At 38.1% G+C, this 23,055-nt stretch overlaps 1 protein-coding gene across 1 annotated transcript; it reads right to left on the bottom strand.

Annotated features, from left to right (window-relative positions):
* Positions 1-1,461: 1,461 nt before the first annotated feature.
* MAP9 (microtubule associated protein 9) lies at positions 1,462-22,747 on the bottom strand. Its single transcript, XM_075029395.1, has 11 exons — positions 22,646-22,747; positions 21,564-21,660; positions 19,866-20,294; positions 13,200-13,450; positions 12,271-12,329; positions 11,565-11,727; positions 10,337-10,426; positions 9,465-9,626; positions 8,864-9,009; positions 7,978-8,110; positions 1,462-1,955 (listed from the first exon to the last, which is right to left on the bottom strand). Exons 1-11 carry the CDS (start codon positions 22,667-22,669, stop codon positions 1,833-1,835), a joined length of 1,677 nt encoding a protein of 558 aa, XP_074885496.1. The 5' UTR covers positions 22,670-22,747; the 3' UTR covers positions 1,462-1,832.
* Between the last annotated feature and the right edge of the window lie 308 nt (positions 22,748-23,055).

Here is a 23,055-nt window from a genome sequence, read left to right as displayed (position 1 = left end):
TTCTATGCAACAGAAATATTGTACATTTTACAAGCCTTCCTCTACACTTGTTTATCAATAGAAATTAGGTCAATGATGGTAACTATGCCACTACCTACTGTTGTAACAAATGTATCTTACCTTTTTGCTTTCTAGCACCTCCTTCTGCTTGTCATAAACTGTGCAAAAGGTCTGCATTAGGAATTCACAGAACAAGAGTTCATACTGACAATAATGAACAGGACCATATTCAACAACGAGATAGAATAGATATTGTTCTGACCTCACTTTTACATATATACCAGCAATAAATTTCACCTGTACAGCATTCTGGTAGTAGAAACAGTTATGGCCAAACCAAACACCTCTAAATCCTCAGTGGCTCTCACTAAAGCATAAAAAACCAAGCAAGAAACGTCAGGAAACTAAAGAAATTAATCTGGTTGCTGGTCTTGTGGTTCTTCTTTTCTGAGGACATGCCCTAGTGTTACATAAAATGCAGAATTCATAAGTATCTCAGTGATTTATGAACAGCATAAGACTTGAGTGAAAAAGGCAAGTGTACTTCTCAAATGCTCCTTCGACTTCCCAAGGAGGCTGTCAGTGTAAACAGGAGCAAGATTCTCATTGGAGAAAATACATCTATAATTTAAAGACTAGGTTTTTTTACTTCTTGGTTGGTGATGTTGTTTTTGTAGTTTTTTTTAAGAATACACACTTGAGGAGCAAATCTTATCTGGAGTGATTATTAAAATTCAGATAAGAAAATACAAACATAACTAATAGCTTGAGTTTAGACAGTAGGCAAACAAGAGATTTGAAGATCTCTAAAGACATGTAGTCTTACCTTTGTTTCCAAAATAGTGAGGCAAATAGCCATGAAAAAACAGGAGAAATTTTAATAATTTACTACAGCAACTAGCTCATTAGCAATGATGAAAACATATTGGGGAAGGATATACTTGATCATGTCCAAACAACCGCAGAAGCCTTTAAATTAAGTTCGAAAAAGGTAATTTTCAGTGTCTAAGGTTGCCTCATAGGAGTACCACTGTTCTGCCCTTGCAGTTTTTGTGTAAGATTTTGTGTGAACTGGAAAACATGCCTCTAAAACCACTGTTTCCTGTAGGAAGCAGGAAATCTATGGAATGTATATGAAGACCTGAAATGGAATTAACAGCTGCAGTCCTACTTAGTCCTGGATCATTTTACATTATATGGATTCCAGTTTAATTCTTTTGTACCATCACATGGCTGACTGGTTTTGGCCACATGAAATACTGTTTCTGCTTAATGCAGTTTTAATTTAAAAGCTACTTTTGTATTTCATAATGTAACATACTCCAAGAATTATATTATGTTCTCTGTAGCTTGTCTCTTCATGTATGAAAATGACGTACCCTTACCATACTGCTTAGCTGTTTGTCTTCTATCACCACAAAAGAGCCAACAGCTTGCCCATCATCCTCCCCACTTCACAAAGCATTTCTTCCAGACTTAATTCCCCAGCAGTGTAGCCTAGTAACTTAAAAATAACCCTTCTGCTACTTATTGGGTGAAAAAAAAGCCAGAGTCCAGCCTTATGTATCCTGAATATACACTTTCACCAAAAAGGAACAAAGTAACACAGGATTTAGCAAAACTAAGTTAAATGTGGAATTATAAAAATTAATACTTTTTTTAAAGCAATGGAAAGGGACAAGTGATCTATTTAAACCGCAGAGATGACAAATCAAAAAGAAAGGATGCAACATCTATAATGGATTCAGTGAAAATCAGTTGTTATTGAAATAATGACTAGCCATTGTCATAACTCTGTGGATCATGTCTTCTCATAGAAGGCAATAGACTGCTCAGTAATTCCTTGAATATGTGACTTTGCCAGGTGGACTCCAGGGAGAAGGCACTACATCCCCATGGACAGCCTTCAACTTCTTTTGCTTCTTCTCGAGCTGCTCCCTCCTCTCTTTCTTTTCCTGAGAATGAAAAGATGTGTCAAAAAAAAACCCCAAACAAAAAACAACAAACAAACAAAAAACCCCCACCAAAAAACCAACTCCACCAACAGAAAAGTTACAATTATTGTTACACCTTTCTTGAGTAAAATGAAAAGTTAACATGCAATGGAGATGTGCCTTTTGGAGCTTAGCGCATCCCTTCTAGGGATTCAGTCACACACATTGCACAATGCAACACAAGAGGCTGTACATTTGGTGTCATTTACAATTAAGGTGACTGTCTGAAGGATGGGCTGGTTTTGTGCACTATCTAAACAAAAGGCCCAACAGAAGGCCTAGTGGATTAGGTACTGTATTTGTCTTGTATATCATTAGTCTCATCTTAATTACTTCTTTTCTTTAAGAGGATACCTAAATCACAGTGCTAAATATGTTGTTCTCATTACATGAGAGCACTGATGCATCTTTGTAACTTTCTGTACTTATTAAATCACACTTGCCATGTACTAGAACAAACTGGGAATTAAACAATTTAATTATAAACAAATATCTATCTAACATATTATAAACACTGCAAGGTTCTGATGATATTTTCTGTTGTTTCAAACAGCAATGCACAATTAGGATGATGAAGGATAAGCAAGATACTTGCAATATTCTTTCTGTGCCTGATTAACTAATGATTTTCAAGATACCTGTCATTCAAAAAAAATTTGCAATTATTTATAATTATTTCCAAATTTTTATATTGTTCCATTCTATATAAGATAAGCATTCTTCTTTGCAAAGATGACTGCCATTTCACCATTGTGAGGACCAGCATCTAGGGGTGCATCTGCATTAGCAATTTAGTACACTGGAGAGTTCTTTATAGGTGCAAATTTTCCTTGTATCGTACTTGCAAGTTTGTGGCGTATGCTTGAGCACACCACTTACTGACTTAAAGTAGTTTCTCTCTTGATGGAACCAAGGTTGACATTATGGACCAGAGCATAACCTACAGTGCCCCACTTGACAGGTGGATAAAAGGTCCTTGAGCAGCTGGCTTTCTGGCATGTGAACAGTGCATTCATTCCTAGGACCAACAGCTGGCATACAAATCATTGGTAGTAAAGATGCAATGTGGATATGCAGGCTTAAAACCATCATCAGTTGTGCCAAATCCAACCTTGGCCCTTTCCTCTTCTGCAGCCTATCAGCCAGTATTTTGAAGAAACATAAAAATTTCATAATTTCACATGTATGAACTGCATTGCAGTGGAAGTACTGCTCCTTGAAGACAGCTGTAAGGTAACTGGCACTCTCAGATAACCCATGATCCTATCCCTCTGAGGACACTGTATATCCTGCAAATTCCCAAGACCCTAGTAGTGTTTGCCTGTTATTCATAATTGAAAAGAGAAATAGGGAAGTAACTGTGGCTAAGGGAGTAGACTGGTAAATGGGGGTAGAAGTGTTGTGGTAAAAAACAGGAGCTTGAGTGGAATTTTTCTCATTTTACATGTATGCAGCAGTCAAACTGTACTAATGCTAGCTATATATGTGATATGTAAAAAAATTTTAAAAAGCATTAACATGCACTGAAATATCAACCCTATCAATATGATTTCAATCTAGGCCTTTTAGGTCTTTGTTAACATAAATCTGAAGATCCAATTCTGTTAGAAATGTCTGGTCTGGCTAAATAAACATAATTATTTCATGTTGTTACTAGTAAAGCTGATAAAAAGCAAGGCAAAGTTTGCATGGAGAAGTAATACCCTTTACTAAAACAAGTGATACAAAAGTTCATCACAATTAGTCTAAATAAAAAAATATTATCTCTTCATACAAACTGTATCTTTCTGGATTATATGGAGTAATTGAGACAAACTGGGCTTGTAGCACTGTAAGATTCTGACTCTTCTCTGTCATCATACACTTTTGCCTTCTTTCTCCTTCCACAGAGATCTTCCTTGGATGAACACCACTAGTGGCTTTGCATCTTTAGAACAAGTTCAAGACCTTTTTTTCAGGAATTCTTAAAGGGAACTGGTTATTACCCTAAGGGGAAAGGGGTCTGCATTATCAGTGATATTTTTCAAAAAAGACAACAAGATATGTGCAAGCAGTACAGATAAGCTTGGGAAGAATGTGCTCTGCAATGGAACACAACATGATTCATGTTCCTCTTTTGGAGTATTTGCACATATCCAGCCAATTTATTCTTACAAAAATTTAATCATATTCTACAAATCTTAGAATCTGAATCTGTATTTGACATTCATCTGTATTTGACATTCAAAGACACACCAGGAAAAGTAACTAAAAACTCATTAAAAATAGGAGTTACTGTAGCAGTATTGGCAATTATTTGAGAAGTCACGTGTTACAAAGAAATATGCATATTTTATGTTTATAAAGCATTCTCTACTGAATACATGTTGCACAACACTTATGTATGAAAAACCCAACCCAAACATAAAGCATACACCCACCCAGGAAGGGAATGAAAGTTGCTTTGGATTTTTTAATCATGTCTGAGTTTTGAATGTTTGGGTTTGAAGATCCAATTTTCATGAATGAATCCCAGTGCCAAGGAAAGAGTCCTGCTTTTAAAGATTAAATCTGACATGAAGACTTACTGGCTTCTTCCCTGCATTCAACACACGCAAAGCTTTTTATTTTCTAGTCCTAACCACAGTTCACATTCTCACAAGACAAAACTGATATAAATCTTCCCTAAAATAATAAACAAGATGTTATTTGCACTAACAGGAGAAGAGTAACAGAAATAGTGAAAGACGAAATCAATAACTATAGCTTGTCATACACTAGACCAACTCGATTGTATGGCTTGATTTCTCTGTGGAAATTTCCAACTCGGTAGCCTAGTAAGATGAATACATTTTTCACTTACAAAATTCTAGGAAGATCACATTCTTTAGCAGTATGACTGCCACATAATAATTGAATTTTAGATAGTACAGAAGCCTTACAACATTTAAGAGGAGTAACAATAACAGCCTTATTTCTAACATATTGCAATGCCAAGAGATTAAAATTCCAATATAGAAAGTATTTTCAGATAGATCGTATTAAACCACATGAAATGAATAACCCATGTCAGCTGTTTCTAACCCAGAAAAGAAACAAATCCATGAGACTCATCCAGTACATAATTTCCTGATGTTTTTAAACAGCTTTAGAATGCCAAAAATAGGTATTGAGCATGCTCAACCTGCAGGTGAAATTTCAAACTTCTTCTAGGGCATTTAACCTTGCTATGTTGGTCTTCAAGCATTATTTGAGAGCAGCCTTACTTCTCATCAACTCATACTAGGTTAATGTTTACCATATAAAATGGAGAACATAACAGATCTAGGATACTCGCTTTTCTCTACAGAAAATAGGTATCAAGTTTACTATCTCAAAAATAATGGAAACTAAACTGATCTGTCATTAAAAACTTTCTACATGATTCTTCTCCACACTGTACTCCTCAGAATAGGTGCATGCCAATGACAAGAGTCAGACACTGGTATTATATATTAAGTAAAAAATGATCATTTATCGAGCAAAACATCTAGACTGGCTCAAAGAGTACTTGGTGAGTAGCAAGAGGCAAATACTATGAAAGAAACAAAAAAAATCAGAAGCTTAAATTTCCTCAGCAATACAAGATTATCCTTTTTATGTTAGTATTTTACAAGTGTTAATAGCCTTTTTCAGGGCATTTATTTTCAGGCTTAAAAAGTAATCTTCTCTATGCACTTATGTTATCAAACACTCACACAATAACCTCTAGAAGTATAAGTAACAGAATTTCCATTAACATAAAAGCAGAATTTTTCTTATATTTTAGAAGAACTACAAGCAGATTTTTATGTCCGTTCTACCCATGCGTTATGGTCAACACCTGGTTCCGGAAAGCTGAGGATGAATTTACACGTTTATTTCTGTTGAATGTTAATGAAAACATATTAGAATACTCTCCACTACATTCCTCCTATTTTATTTCCCTTTAAACAAAAATCATCTTATTTGAAATAATATACTTAAAAGGCTTCCACAATTCTGCCCTCTCAGATTTGATGCCTCTTTATCTACCTGTAGGCAGATACCATCTTAGTTCCCTTGATAATACATTGACAACTTTAAAGGCATTTCTCTCCTGCAGTTCAGTGAAGGTGTACTACTATACAAAGCGAGATAATATTTTGGCCAAACACGATGACAGAGCCATTGCCCAATATGCTTTCTCAAATAAATGTGTGTTAGCTGCAAAAAACAGCACAAGTTATGAAAGTAAAAATGTGAAGACTGGGCATGAGACACATCAGTCAGCACTTGCACATAGACATGGAAAAGGAGATAATTTTAGAGGTACCTCTACCAACCAGTCCGGTACCTATCACATCCTCCAACACCTGCTTATTTTTCAAACTGCTCCTCTCATGAAGACACATGTACATCCATTTAGATCTGGTCATTCCTCCAAATACTAAAATTTATGTTAATAATCCCACTGAGTGAAATGATGACCTCAGGAATTTATACACAATTTGAACAAGGGAGCCTGTGCTAGGCAGCATATTTCATTCCCCAAAAAAAGGGGCAATTTTTTTACCTTCGTACAGAGTCAAAGACAGCAAGGAAGCAAAATGTACAATGAGAGGTAATATTCATGTTTTGGTACAGGTATGCTAATCGAGGATAGTCTCCGTAAGGGGAGCATACCTGGACAGTGTTAGCTACTACTCAAAGCATAGTACTTCCTTCCTTGGGAACCAGGAATATTGACCAAGCAAGATTGGACATTAATCATTTGACAAAACTGAGCTGGAAATCACTTGACTAAGGGGACCAGAGGAAGCGCTTCTTGCCAATGATTACAGAAATCAGAGGTATTCCAAAATGGGACCAGGTCAAAGAAGATCTTTAAAAGACTTAAACCTAAGACTTAAAACATTTGAAAATTGAGAGAAGGGAAACCGTGCAGGCTCTTGCTGTTTTATGTAACTGCATATTTCTGAGTTAGCCAAGTAAAGGATGATTATCCTTTCAAAATCTGTCCCACACCTGTACATGTGCCTGCCTCAATTCTCATCTATCCCGCCTCCAAAAAAAGCCAGAAAGCCCACTCGAGACTCTGGAAAAGATTTTTTTTAAGCTATTGACAGTACAAATGAACCCCTGTAAGTATCTTAAGCCAGCTGAGTTGCAAGATCCCATTCTTATAATTGGCAACAGACACCATATGTATAGGATGCATGCCAAAAATCAAAAGAAAGAGAGACAACAGAATAAACACTCTCAAACTAAGAAAACCTTGAAAGTCAGTATGATGAATGACTGTGTCACAGGGTGAGGATAAAAACCACAGGTCTTCCTTTAACTAGCAAGTCACACATCTTTAAGAAAACAATATATGCTAAGAATATTAGTGATCTCTCTTCTAGTTTGTCTTTCTGTAGCAAGGAAAAAAAACCTGCCTTATTGTTGGGACTTGAGTACTAGATTAGTTTACTGCTTAACAACTATGACTAAAGAATGCTGTTGTAGGAAAAATATAACTGGGAGCATCAGAGTTCCAACCTTTCTAGTAAATGGAAATAATCTCAAACCTCATTACAAGCACTTTTGCCAATTTTAAGGTATACAAGTCTCCACTTTAAAAGCTTCCTTGAATGTGTATGCACTCACTGTTGCAGCTGGTGACACTGCTTGGCTTTGCAGGTTTTGTGCTGTGGCGAGTTGGCCCTTCAGAGATGGTTGCTCCTGACATGGAATGTCAAAAAATTAAGACTAACTATGAAATACAAAACTCTGTGACATGTAGGTAGGGAGAATATATTTTCCACGTATGCTAAATATCAAGCCCACCATATTCTGCCATCATTTTGCTCAAGAATTTTGGGGGACTAGCTATGTAATGCCGCCATCATCTGGCCTCTCTCATAACAGCATCAAAACCCACGAATATTACAATACAAAAGTGTTCATACTCACTACTACATTAATCTTTTTGGTTTTGACAAAGTGCAAAAAAAAATAATACCAGCCATCTTTCATATTCCTCCATAGCCTTTATATTTTTTTCTTCCTTCTTTGCCTGTTGTATTTCTTGCTTTCTTTTCTCTAGGATTTTTTCTACTTTCTTCTGTTTTATAAATTCTTCCTTTTTTTCATTCCTGTATAGTGACAGTGAAGAACAGGAGATCACCATGTAACAGACTAAATGCTGCATCTGTGACTGATTAACTAAATTAAGTCAAAAGAGATATTTTATGCATTTAATAAAAGACCTAGAAGACATATTTAAAATCTTCAAAGTCCATCTTTATATATTATATCACTAAGGTATAAATGAACCTGCTATTCTATCTATTATGGCATCACCTTTTCTGTATTACTTTCTCCTGTACTTGGTATCATATAAAAAATAAAGATTCAAAACTTCTGTGGGTAATAATAAGTTGCACATGGTCTGTGAAAACTCTTGGCTTGTAAAACTAACAAAATAATTTCTCCAGCAGACACATCTCATTTGCTCCTGAATACATCTACATTCATACATTGTATTCCACAAAACTTTAAGATAAAGATTTACTTTCCTTCCTATGGCTTAGTAATGAAGCATGAGACTAACCACATAAGACATTACACTACCCCATGAATTGTACTTCTCAGTTGCAGTATCTCCGCCTGGGCTGAAGACAGTAGTAGCCTTTTGGGGAGGAAAGCATTTAAGTTACCAAACCGAAAAAAGCTTGTACAGTTTGTTCTCATTGTTAAACTTACTCTCCAATGGGACCAAAGAGCCTGATCCCAAGCATGCCATTGTCTCCCAATTAAAAGCACATCAAGCACTCACAGAAGACCTATTGCATTTATAAGCAAAGATTTGGGAAACTATGATATTCCAAAACCCAGTGGAGTAGTACCATTTTTCAACTGCTGACATGCTGTCTCTCTTCTTCTCTGCAACCAGTTCTTCCTCTTTCTTCTTCCTGATTCTTTCAGACTGTTTTTCCTTTCTCCTTTGCTCTCTTAAATATTGCACTTTACTTTCTTTCCATTTTTCAAATGCCTAAAGAAAACCACAGATACATTAAAAATCTTACCCCTCACCTTTTTGTCAATACTCCACTTGCTTATTCTGTACTATTTTGTAATTTCTACATGTTCCAATTTTCGAATATCTGTTTGTAGCATTGCTCAAAAGTGGGTATCACTATACCTAAAAAGAATAAATTATTTTTCCCCAGTAAATAATAGTTCATTGTCAAGGTATTTGTATGGAGTTTACTTTACATTCAGTTCATAGTATCCAAATACAGAAAAATGCCTGTTTGTGTACAAATATAAACATTACATACTTCCAATAGAACAGATCAGAATCTTATACAAGCTTTCTTCAAAAATTAAGCATGTTTAGATTTTAGAATCTAGTTTGTTTCCACCTCTTGCTGGATTAATCAAAATTATTCTCAACAACCTCCTGAACCATATCCAATACACATTTATGTTCATATTTCACATCACCTTCCGTGCTGCTTCTGTTTTCTCCTCATTCTGTTCTGCTGCTTTCTTTTTCTTAAGTTCCTCAAGCTTCTTTTTTTCACTTAACTTCTTTGCTTCTCTTCCTTTCTTTTTTTTCCAGGCTTCAAAAGATGCAATTGCTTCCTCTCTTTTAACAGCTTCTTTCTAGATTGAAAATATCAGTCTACATTTAAATACACTTAAATATAAAACTAGAATTGAAATAGTAAGTTTTAAACTCATTGCCAAATGTAGGATTAGATGGAGCAATAAAGAAATGGAAATTGATTTGCAGACAACATACCAAGTTGTCCAAGTAATACTCCAAATTAAATTTGAACTATATGAAGTGTTTTTCTTCTATGCTCATTTTTAATTTAACTTAATCGAATGAGACAAACTACTCCTGCAAAATATGTGTGGAAGAATATGAAATACATGTTAAATGCTTAGAAACAAAACGTACTGAATACTTAAAAGCCAAATATAAGAACTGTGTATGGTACTATTCAAAATACAGTCCTCTGTAGATAAGCATCTCTTGAGATAGGGAGCAAACTCATCTTCTGACAGATAACAAAACTTAAGACCTGAAGGGTTGAGCATCCCAAGGTCTTTGTAAACAAACCTGAAAATTAATCTAAGGAGCACACTTTTAACATACTTTATGTAAACGTGTGACGAAGCATCAGCCACACAGCATTTACAGCAATCATAACAAGTGGGACATGCCATTTACTGTTTCAACTCACCTCGTGCGAGAAAACCAGATGCCTTAGAATAGCAGAGTGATGAAATTAGGCAGAAAGCACAGGTAAGCATACTTCAAAGAATTATAGTTTGCAAACTTATTTTAAACAAGAATGTAAACAAACCTTTTCAGTATCATTCCTTAGATTTTCAGCTTTCTCCTTTTCAGTTCTCTTTAATTCCAGTAGATAGAGTCTTTTCTTTTCCAACCAATTCTGGAAGAATCATTAGAAGACTTTTATACTTTTAAAGTCTTTTTAAGATATAACTAAAAAAGTTCTGTTAAAACAACCAAATATTATTAGAGCAACACCAATATAATGACCACCAAAATTACTCTTAATTCTTCCATGTGCTACTTAAATAATGACCCCATGTGGAAGACTAAGCTGTGATCACACAAAGACTGTGACCAAAAAAGTGTAAGGTTCTAAAATCATAGCTACAAAATATGAAAAAGCTGAAGGATCTTTAAAAAAAAAAAAAACAAACTTAAAAAAAACACCAAAAAAATGAAAGCATCAAAAAACCCCAAAAAGAATGGAATAAAGCTTCTTATCACTTGGTATATAGGAATATAATTTACATTTATTGTCTCTCTTGCAAATACCTATAATTAGAGAATAAAATCCAACTGGGAAAAGTGAGACTTCAGGATCCATAAAGTGTTACAAGACATTTGCAGAATCAGGCTTAAATTTTCAAAGTTTAATTATGTATTTGGTATGCTGCTTAGAGATACAAGTGTCCTAAATGAAGCCTATTTTACCTTTAAAAATTATAGAAAGAATATAAATACAGATTTGAGGTTCTAAATTTTGTTCTAGAACCATAACAAGTATTAAAACACATACCAATATGAACAGCATCTGCTAATGAAAATTTTTCTCACACAGATTAGTAGCAAAAATCTTTTGGAACACACAAACTAATCATTATGAAATTCTACACAGAATTCACATAGATTATCCTTCTGGAGAGAATACTATTTTTCACTTTTCCTGAATGCCAACTGAATAGAACATATCAGGAAAAGAAACTTTAAACTACATACTTACTAAAGTTAAGGAAGAAGTAGAAATAAAGGGAAATAGTATATTTGTCTGAAAATAGTGTGACACAATAAATTATGAACCCCGGTCCCTCTCATCTAGTTTTTTAGTTCATAATTTGATGAAAAGGCATAGCCAACAGAATGATTATTACACCTATAATCATATGCAAGGAATACACTCAGAAATATTGATTTCAAGAAAATAAGGGGTGTTGACTCCTATAACAGGACTTTTATATGCATAGTTTTGTTTGTTGGTTGTTTTGTTCAGTTTTTATTTGTTTGTTTTTAAGATCTACCTGGAAAACAGCTGCTCGTAAACTATCTGCTTTATGAAATTCTGTACTGTTCTTCTGCACATGTTTATCCTCCAACACCTTTAATGTTCCCAGATATTGAGATGAAACAGGTGTAGCTGATGTAGCCTTTGTCTTTTTCTTTAAGTGTGCAGAAGACAGAGACCTATAAAAATACCAAGACACAAACATATTAACGGTCTTTCAATTTATTGTAGCTGATACCAAGTAGTGTTCCTTTTATTTCAGTGTATACCACAAGTTACTGTGATTCTGTTTGTACATGCACTTGGCTGGGGATAGGGGAAAAGGAAAAAAGGAGGAAGCCCGTTTTCTTCTGAGGGCTTTATTATTGCCAAAACAAGCCGCTACTCAACATATCCAGCCCAAAAAAGTTTACAAATTCCTTACACTTTCACCTACAAAACAGCTTAAAACCTGTAAAGACATCATGGACTGGATTCATTGGTGGATCCTGTAGCACACACTCATCACAGACACTGGCAAAAGACTTGGAGTCTGATCTGATATAACCCCGAGCAAGGGTTATAATAACATGCCACATCTACTAAACTGTTTTCCACAGCTGGTTGGAGGTTGTTGACAGTGAAGACAGTGCTGACAGAAAATGAGAGTGAAGCAGCATTGTCAGGGCACTTACATGCATCTCACACTCTGCGGACTGTGATATATAGCATCTTTCTCTTACCTGACAGACAAAGAAGCTTTTGGGTTTTGTAGAACTCTCTCCTTTGTTTCACCTAGTTTCTAAGAAACACAGAGGAAAAGTAAAATTATAGAGTCCTCAATCAACAGAACTAGATTAGGATGAAACAGATTTTTACAAGCTAACAAGAATGTTGGGAGTTGGACTTGATGATCCTTATGGGTCCCTTCCAAGTTGAGACATTCTATGATGTTAGAAAAATACACAAGAAAGCCACTCTAATATAGAAAGGGTACAGTACAGGGTAAGAAAGTAAAAAAAAAACACAACACCAAAAACCAAACCAAACCAACAAACTTTCAGAATGCCTGTATCTTTTTGGAATGGCACCTAGAAATGTTTCTTTGTATTATGTAAAAATATAGTCTATAGTTTAGAAATACAAAGGAATAAAAAGAACCCAGCTGGGTAGTAGGTTTCCCTGTTATTATATCAACAGTATTTTAACTATTTTTAATATTTAGCTTTAACAATTTTATATATATATATATATATATCTCTACAAATTCTCTTTCTTATGATAAAGCATAAAGTGCTTTGCATCTTATCCATTATTCAAGTCACACCATGGATTCCATCCTCAGCCAACATACACTGCTTATTCCAATTCAGCTAACCTCACAATAGAGAGCTGACGCTTTCACTTGGACAAGGGTATTTCCTTAAGATTGGAGAAACACACATTTCAATACCTTTTTCTGGTTTAAATGATTTGTGTAAAAGGCATTCCCTACATCTTCCATAAAACTATACAGAATTTGTAAGAACTTCAGCTCTGGAATCCAGAGATAAATTGTCAGATTTATAAACAGAGTTCTACACATTTAAGGTACCAACAGTAACTTTACAAAACTTTTCACTAGCACAGTGATGCTACTCTAAACAATGGTAAAAACGCATATGATTAATACCTTGACAGAGTCCTTTGAAGTGTCCTTTGCCTCCCCATGCTCAGATTGATCATTCACTGATACCTCCTGTATTGTATCAGTTAGCATTTGCCCTTCCACTATTTTCACCATTTCACCTGAACTGTCATCTATTGACTTCTCTAATTTCTTTGTTTTCTCACATACTGTGGTCATCATTACTTCTATCGCAGAAGAGGATTTTCCACTATTGTCCTCCAGTTTCAAGTCACTGGTGCTGATCTTCTTCTGATCTTGATTTAACAGGAGAAAAAAGATTGAGAGGACACATTAACAAGAATTCCATTGTTTCTGAGTATTGTTATTTCTGTACGAAAACCATCTGTTTATGAAACATATTACTAAATCTGAGATAATATAACGTACTTTCTGTATACCTCCTTCTAAAAACTATATGGACTAATAAGAGTATTCACTTGTATTGTATTTAAATGTAAGACTGGAGTAGTCAACTGAAGTTTTAACAAATGTTATAGAATGTGAGAGCATGACAAAGGCAAAACTTCTCATCTGCCTTACCACCCAAACATGGTTCTAGTGCAGAAACCAAAAGCAAGAGCCATTGCAATGACAGCAAGAGCTCTTCTGATGTCTAGCAAACTACTAACGAAGTCCGTACAACAATTTGGGTTAAAAAACCCACTCTCATTGTGTGGTGTTTTTCAGGGGTGTGGGACACACAACAAAATAATGGAAAGATTCTGCAGTGGGGATTTAAACAAAATGTCACCTCAATTTAAAAGTATGCCTAAGTGGTGAAATTGTCATTTATGTAGCACTTTATTAATAAAACTTAAACCCCATTTTTATCAGATCTGAACTGTCATTAACACAAAGTTCTAAATTTGTAAAATAATTCAGACATAAACCAAAAAAGACCATGATAAATTCCAAATTACAGTCTTCCACAATTTTCTGATGGAATTCTTAAAAGAAATATAAATTGTGGATGAGAGATTAACTCCAAGTTACCTGAAGAAAGGAATATCAATGCTGACAATCTAAGAAATTTAACCTACATTTACAATGACGGAGGTAAGTTCGAGGTGACAAGGAGAATTCTGAATTTATATGAACCATTTTCTACCCTCTGTTGATATGTAAACTTTCATATTTTACTTTGCACTTACTAGATAGTACAAGTGTATATAAATTGTAGGCATCTGAAACTGTACAATCCTAATTAAGCTGCAGCATTTAGTGTACAGAACACTGGCGACAGCAGATTTACTATGAGCGCTTTGTAGCATGAACTTCACAGAACTTCACTTGCAAGTCATTTTGGCTGTGTTTGCAAAGGGGATACAAAATACTAACCTTCCCACAGTTAGCTGGGAATAAAACCTGTAAGTATTATTATTGTAGTTTCCTTCCTGACAATTCAAGCTACACAAGTTTGATCAGTCTGCTTGGAATTCTTACACCTGCACACTTCAGCATCATATTTAAACAATCTTTTCCAATCCCTCTTCCTCCACTTTTGTTGAAGACTCCATATCATTGTTGTTTCTAAGTTTTCCTTTGTACTGACAACACCACCTTTACCATCCTCTTCCTCTTATGTTGTCCCTGCACTTGGAGAATCTACCCATTCCAGTACACTGATGCCCATATCCTTTTCCCCATACAAACTCCCCTTAGACATTGTTTCATTAATGATGCTTAAAAACATCAAGCTATACCAAACAAATTTTCTAATCTGAGGAATCAGCAAAATATATAAAAGAACTGAAATTAAACACAGATCTAAGCTTACTTGTTATTTACTATTTAGTACATTGCCTGAGTTTTCAACTTTTGTTCACCTTTCTGCACTAAATTCTTCAAGCCAAGTCCTATCTTTTCTTTCATTAGGCTGCAGCATATAGACATTACATAGGCCATACAGACAGCATTCGTCTTGCTGCATCTAACAGTCTATGTTACTTATCTGTTACAGTCCTGCGCACAGCAAATTACCCCCCAGCATGATTCCCTTAGCAAATTTAAAAAGGTGTCTAACAGCCTATTCCAGTGTTTTTTCACCTGGGGTCCATGGATTTTTTTGTAACCAGTCTGAAAAAGGGGACTAAGAAAGGTAAGTTCAATGGATACTGCTGAGAAGCCCACAGATTTGATATTTCTCAAAGGGTGTGCACATCCCCTGTGAACTGTTAGGGATTCACAAATCCAAAAAAGTAGAAAAGCGCTACTCAGCTTGTATTAAACTCTGTGGAAAAGGTGCAGGAAGAAGTGAAAGGTTTACCCTAGTCTTGTTGACTGCAAAAGAGGAAATGAAATCAAAATGACTTGTTGTAAGTCTCAAAGATGCTTAGATGATGATGCATACACTTGACATAAGTCAAAGTATAAAACCTAAATTCTCAAACTTTAATCTGTTCCTCTCCATTCCTGGGATGCCTCTACGGCCAAATTTCTCAATACTTGGGATGATACTGTACTTGGACATAACTGCACAAATGAGGCTGGGCCATTCTCAAAACCAGAACAGAAGGAGACACAAGGGCATGGGAAAGATATGGAAGGAGAGTAGAAAGGAAATTAAGAACGGCACTGATTTTAAGAAGACTTGTTTTGGAACATTAGATATTACTAAGGTATAAACGGTAACATTTATCTGGTTGTACATATCTAAGTTCTACCTTTTACAGGTGGTGCTTTTCCACACATCAGTAAATTGGAGTCTCCAGATCTTTCATTGTGGGTAGTAAAATTAATGGAAAATGGTGGTGAAGTACTTCCTAGCCATGGACCCTTAGATCAGAAAGTGACAAATAAACAAGTGAGCAATTTATAACAAATCAGTATAATTTAACTTGACTTTATAATACTTTGATAGAATGTTCAGAACTCTCTAGGAGAAGTCTAATTCTTGGTTTACATTTGGAGAAATGAAACCAATCAGAACATAAGGCTGCAAACCGTCACAAAATCCTGTTTCTAGTTAGAAAGAAAAAGAATAATGTTCTCTTATCTGGCCCTCATATAAGAATGCTACTGGCAAAGACTTTTTTTCCCACTCCTATTTTGGTCCAATTTTTCTCCCCCAAAATTTTGTCAGCTAAATAAAAGTTAGTTTCTAAAGCTCCCAATGTAGATGGTAAAAAACCAAAACATATACTCTCTTACTTCAGAATTAGGGCTTTTGGCAAGCAGTTTTTTCTTGAGTGTGACTTGGGCATTCAGAGTAATTAGGGATGATGGTGCCGAAAACGAAGAAAATCCATTTCTAGAAGTTATTTTTCCTTCTGACCTATTAAGCTTATTATCTTCCACAGGACCACTTTTTCTCAACATACTTCTTGGTTGAGGTGATGGTTTGTAGCAGCTATTTAATGAAGGAATGCTGATATTCTCAGCTGAAAATAAATATTATACTTTCAGTTATGTCTAGTTAAAGACATTTTAGTCTGGAACACTATTTTGCCAAGATAGATTCAACTAACTATTTTCAGTTAAATGAGCTATTTAAATAATAGCACAGCTTTCTTAACACCACTAGGCCATATACAGCTATATAAAGAGTTACAGCCGCTTTTTCAGAAAGTTTAACCAAAGTTTTAAGGCTTCTAATATAATCTCTATATAGACAACTGTATTGGTTTTATGTGGCAAGGTTTTGGTAGTGGGGGGGGTTACAGGGGTGGCTTCTGTAAGAAGCTGCTGGAAGCTTCCCCTGTGTTCAAGAGAGAGCGAGCCCATACCAGTCGGCTCTGAGACAGACCCGCCGCCGGCCAAGGCCGAGCCAATCAGCGATAGTGGTAACGCCTCTGTGATAACATTTTTAAGAAGGAAAAAAGTTGGGAGAGTGAGAAACAGCCGCGGGAGAGAGGAGTGAGAACGTGTAAGAGAAACAACCCTGCGGACACCAAGGTCAGTGAAGAAGGAGGGGGACGAGATGCTCCAGGCGCCGGAGCGAAGATTCCCCTGCAGCCCATGAGGAAGACCATGGTGAGGCAGGCTGTCCCCCTGCAGCCCAGGGAGGTCCACGGTGGAGCAGATATCCACCTGCAGCCCGTGGAGGACCCCACGCCGGAGCAGGTGGGTGCCTGAAGGAGGCTGTGACCCCGTGGGAACCCCGCACTGGAGCAGGTTCCTGGCAGGACCTGCGGATCTGTGGAGAGAGGAGCCCATGGAGCAGGTTTTCTGGCAGGACTTGTGACCCCACGGGGGACCTGCGCTGGAGCAGTGTGCTCCTGAAGGACTGCACACCGTGGAAAGGACCCACGCTGGAGCAGTTCGTGAAGAACTACAGCCCGTGGGAATGGCCCACGTTGGAGACGTTCGTGGAGGACTGTCTCCCGTGGGTGGGACCCCACGCTGGAGCGGGGGAAGAGTGTGATGAGCCCTCACCCTGAGGAGGTGAAGCGGCAGAAAATAACGTGTGATGACCGTAAACCCCATCCCTGTCGCCCTTGTGCCGCTGGGGGGGCTTGGTGGAGAAATCCGGGAGTGAAGTTGTGCCCGGGAAGAAGGGAGGGGCGGTGGGAAGGTGTTCTGAGATTTCGTTTTATTTCTCATTACCTTACTCTGGCTGATTTGTAATAAATTGAGCTAATTTTCCCTAAGCTGAGTCTGTTTTGCCCGTGACGGTAATTAGTGAATGATCTCTCCTGTCCTTATCTCGACCCGCAAGCTTTATGTTAAATATTTCTCTCCCCTGTCCAGCTGAGGATGGGGGAGTGATAGAACGGCTTTGGTGGGCACCTGGCGTTCAGCCAGGGTCAACCCATCACAACAACCTACAAACTTATATACAGAGATAATGATAAATGGAGAAAATATCGAAACTACACTCAAGGGCTTATCTGCAGTCAGAGAGACAGAGTTTTCATAAATATAGAAGAGAGCATGTATCTAATACAGCGCTGTTGTAAGAAAACATTTTTGCTATTCTGCTTGTTCAGTTATCTACTAGCAAAGATACAAAGGGAAACCTGCTCCTCTCTGCATGGTGCAGAACAGAACAACCCTGGGTAGGAGGAGACATCATGAGAAATGCAGTTGAAGAGGAGGGTATATTTCTAGCTTATTCAGTGATGTCTCAGTTCCCCCCTAAGGCAGTCACTGGGCAGCAGAACCACCATGCAACTGTTTCTTACAAATTTCTATCCTCTGGCTCCTCACCCTCCTCCTGTTTAGTAATCCTATGTTTTTCATTTTTTTCTTCCCTCTGCCCTGCCACTAACAAGATCAAGCCATACAACAGCTTTCTACCTGCATTTTTCTTTACATATGCTGATCCATATAGAAATGCTTATCTAATTCTGCACACTGTTACAGAAGCATTTCTTATTAAGTCCTAGTTCACACAAATCTACCGCAGGAAATGGGAGAATCACCATGCCCATCCAGCACACTCAGCTGCATAAAGTCTACTTATGTAATTAGTGTGAAGTTCAGAGAGCTAAGAGATCACAACAATATTCCTACAAGCACATCAACAGTTTTTCCATGCAGTAAATCACAAGAAAAGTCGAAGGAGCCGAAAAAGCTGATTAATCTCTGGATAGTCACCTCCTCTGTTGGACAGAGATCAATTTATCCAATATAAGAAAATTTACAATGGTTGACTACTGAAGACAATATGCTAGTATCACTGTACTACTTAGATTCACATGAAGAAAAAGAGTACAATTTTTTTCTCCCAGTGTAAAACTACACAGGCATACTGGCCATGAAAGAGAGACATCTGCAGTGCCCAGCTCCACATTCAAGTATCTAGCACTTTGGTGCCATCATGTGGAAAGAAAAAAAGGAGCTGATATCACTAATCATGCTCTACAATTTCAAAGTTGTAATCTTCCATCACAGGTAATGACCAGCCATAAATGTCTCTCAATATCAAACAGGGCAAATTCTTCTTATATTAGGAAGTAGTTAAAAAATATGAAGTCTTTTGACATTTAAATTTGTAAAAGCACATATAGTCAATTAGCAGAATTTCAAGTTCTGCTTTGCGTATTAAAAATGAATTAGCTATTGTTATAATGAAACGTTAAAGTTTGGGGTTTTTTACGTGTTTGACTATGCATCCCAAGTGGCTCAGTATCTTCCAAGTAAAAGATCATCTGAAGTTTTAACTTTGTGATGATGTCTACCATTCATAAATGTTTTGGTTACAGTTCATTTTCTGACATTGTTAATAATACAGCATCATGATGTCTCAGCATCAGGACTTCAACATTGTATTTGTGAATACTGTGGTCCAGCTTCACTGGTCATAGAGGAGGGATGTCTGTTTAAGGAGCTTTCCATTAAAGGGTGCATGGATGCCATGGACACTGTGTGAATATGGCTTTCTGTGCTATGTGCAGGCAGAGGAGGCAACTCTGCAGCCCTCCCACACCTTCCATGGACATGCATTTATGGAGAGCTGGACTTTAAGCATCCAAACAGCTGTTTCTCACCTCCTGAAAGGAAAAAGCAAATAGGAACCTCCTGCTACTTGGCCCACACTGGTTCCATTTACACCCTGGCAGCTGGAGGTTATTGAAACATGTACTTTTAGAAGAATATTGAATAAGTTCCCTGCAAGCCAAAGCAGCTGATACTTAACACAGAAAATAACCCAAATTACAACACTTTAAAATATTGTAATATGGCTAAGCAAGCAGCAGAAACAACATTCAAATGCTTTCTTTTCACCTGATGCTGAACCACTTCTTGTTTTGTGCACCCGTGGCTTTGGTATTGGTTTGTTTTCCTCTTGCTTTCTTTTTTTCTGTAGTTCATGAATAGACAAGTCATTACAGTGGTCACTTTCACTATTATCACATGGTACTTCTTCAGCAGCTGAACACTCTTCATTATTTTTTCTGTTATCACCCTCATTTTGACTTTCCAAACATTCTTCTTCACCATTTTTTCTGTCATCCTGGATGTTTTCACTTTCTAAAAGCATTATTTGCTGAAGCTTCTTTTCATGAAAGGATAAAGCCAAGTCATCAGCAGCTTCGTTTTCCAAATCTGCTGCTTTTTGTGAAGCATCATCATCTGAGAGAGGACTCTCAACAGCAACTGCTTTCTTAGTGCTTTCAGCACCTGAATTACTTTCATTAAGTTCTTCCCCAATACCTGAAAACAGCACATTATCAACTTTCATTTGAGAAAAGTGGAAAAAAATGGGACACAGAAACTACATCTTCTATAATTTAAAAGTATTTTTCATGTAAGGCTTTCCTGGCTTAAGTCTCTGAACATTTCTCTTTCTGTACCTCTGATGTCTGCAAAGCCACCAAACTAGATCCTTATTCTACTTCCTTTCCTGTCATCTGTTTCCATGGACCCAATCTGAAGAAAATACTTCAAATATTCACTTGTTAAATCTTATCTGTCATGCAATTTAAATCCCTTCTAAAAACCTGTGTCTCCAATGCCATAAGAACTGGAAGCAAGTCAACAACAACAAAGCTAGGCATGTTTGGTTACCACAATCCATCCTCCCCTTCTATTCTTTTCACTTCTGTCCCATCTGAAATCTACTAGAAGATACTCAAAGGAGATATCTGCTCTGCTGCTAAAGTTCATGTGTTCAACAAAAATATTTTTATCTTCCTGTAGCTTGTTATTTCTAATTGACTTTATTTCAGAGTTCAAATGCTCGAGGAAGACAACAAAAGAATGTCATGATAGTTGAGTAACATATTTAATGCAGGAGCAGCTTTTTTCTAAATCTTGTCAGCAAAGGGAAATCAAAGCATCCCACGAACTTTTAAAAAAATGTTTCAGATGTGACAGAAGAAGTCCTTTTAAAAATATATTATGATATTTAAGATTCCTATTTCCCTTAACATGTAGCAGCACCATATCAGGAGGAAGAAGAGCCATTCGGCCAATCTCGGTACACTAAATATAAACATTACCAAATATCAAATGCATCTTGGCCCAAGAAAAGCAGCCAGATCAAACCAGTTCCTGGTTTGTGTACACTGTTAGGCAAGCATGCTCTGCAGTGCGTCCTGCAGCCCTTATTCGCTGATTGTCCAGACCGGGAAAACAGTAAGACAATAACATGGCTTTCTCTCTGCCCATGTCCACTTTCGTTCACAGTACTGTGCGCTACTGTCTCACCCAGGTATAAACAAGATGGCTAAGGAGTAAAACTGGGCACCACAACTGTAGGAACCAGCACAGACTGCGTCTGGTCTAGCAGGTTGGCACCACCACTGATTTCACTGGGAATTCCGCTCCTAACTTAGAGGAGGAGGACTAAGTGATTTAGAAGTTGTTAAAATATTAAGTCTTGGAACATTAAATCACATCGACTCACAAAGATTCTCTGTGATCTAGTAATGAATTAAAAAAAGGGAAGTACACGAGGACAAATATTTAATTCTGTCTTACCGTTTAACATGTCATCTTCATCACTGTCAAAGTCGTCTGAGTATTCAGCTGTTTGCTCTCTTGCTGCATAAGCAGAAATTGCTTCTTGTAGCTCATCCTGAAATGGTTTCACAAATAACTTCACACAGAAGGGAAGATTAACTTTTTCAAGTTCAGCACTCATTCCCCTCTCCCACACATACATAAGTAAAACTGAGCAACAGAGATTAACCCATTTAACTGAAAATTATTGTGAAGGGTAAGTAAAATACAGTGTTTCCACTCTGACATTATTCCCCCAATTTTTCTGTGTTAAAAAAAAACCCCTCCGTATATTAATTTATATTTCTGCTTCACAAGAAACATCTTGCAGATCCCTTTTCCATTTTTGGCAATGTTGTATCAGCATGTGACACTTTTTCCCCCTTTTGTATGTTTTGATGGGCAAGACTACAACAAAAAGGTCTGTATGGTCACGCGTGGTCGAGAAGGCGAGCAGGGACTACCTCTCCACTGACTGCTGCAGTACAAGAACCTGAAGCAGGTGGCAGGTCCGAAACAATGGGAGAAGTTCACATGAGGCAGCGCTGGTATTTTGGACTCTCTGCCACAGGACATCACGGACACACCACGTTTACATGGTTCTGAAAGCAACTGGCCTTACTTATAGATTAAAAATACACTGCAAAACGCAGCGGTTATCTCCAGACTGGAAGACCCCGAGGCACAAACCACGGAAGGCTTGAGAGCAGGTTGTCTGACACGGGTCTTACGCTCTTCCCGAGGCACCTGCTGTCGGCCACCGCTGGTCCTTCAGCCAGAGACATTTCTGCAGGACTACCAGGAACAGGGAGGTCAGGCTGCCCTCGTCCTGGAGCGACCGCTTCCCAGGTCATGCACGGGGAACGGCTCCTAGCGTCCACACAGAAGGAAACCTGCTTCCCACTTTTCATTTTGATAGCACATCAGCTTTGGGGGGTGTGTGTGTGTGCGTGTGCGTGTGTTGGCTTGAACAGCAAACGACCGCAGCCGCGGACAAACGCCACCGTCGCCGTCTCCCCGCCCGCGGCCTGCCGCCCTGCCGCCCTGCCGCCCCCGCTCACCTGCAACGCGCCTTCCCCCGACATGGCGGCGGCTCTCGCTCCCGCGCGGCAGCGCCGGCCGGCCGGCCCGCCCTCCGAGAGCCGCGAGAGCCCCGAGAGCCCCGGCCCCGCCGCCGCCCCGCCCGTCGCCTGGCAACGCCGCCGCGCAGGAGAGCGCGAATAAAGGGCGGGCGGTGGCGGCAGGTTCGCGGCGCTCTGGCCTCGAGTTCGGCGGCGCTGAGCTCCCGCCTCCCGCCTCTCGCCCCGACCCGGGAGGCCCGCCGCTAGGGTTAGGGTGCAGCGGAGGACAGGCGGGGCTGTGCGTCAAAACCGAGGCCGTCTGTCACCGCTGAGCGACTGTCTGACCTGGGCCAAAGTCAGGCTTCGCCCCTGCTTCAGCAGAAACCGGCTGAAGCCTGCAGGATTTATTA

The sequence above is a fragment of the Buteo buteo genome, chromosome 1, assembly GCF_964188355.1.
Source record: "Buteo buteo chromosome 1, bButBut1.hap1.1, whole genome shotgun sequence".
In the NCBI taxonomy this organism is placed as follows: Eukaryota; Metazoa; Chordata; class Aves; order Accipitriformes; family Accipitridae; genus Buteo; species Buteo buteo.
The sequence above is the reverse complement of the archived record's forward strand: the minus strand, read 5'-3'. Positions and strand labels throughout refer to the sequence as shown.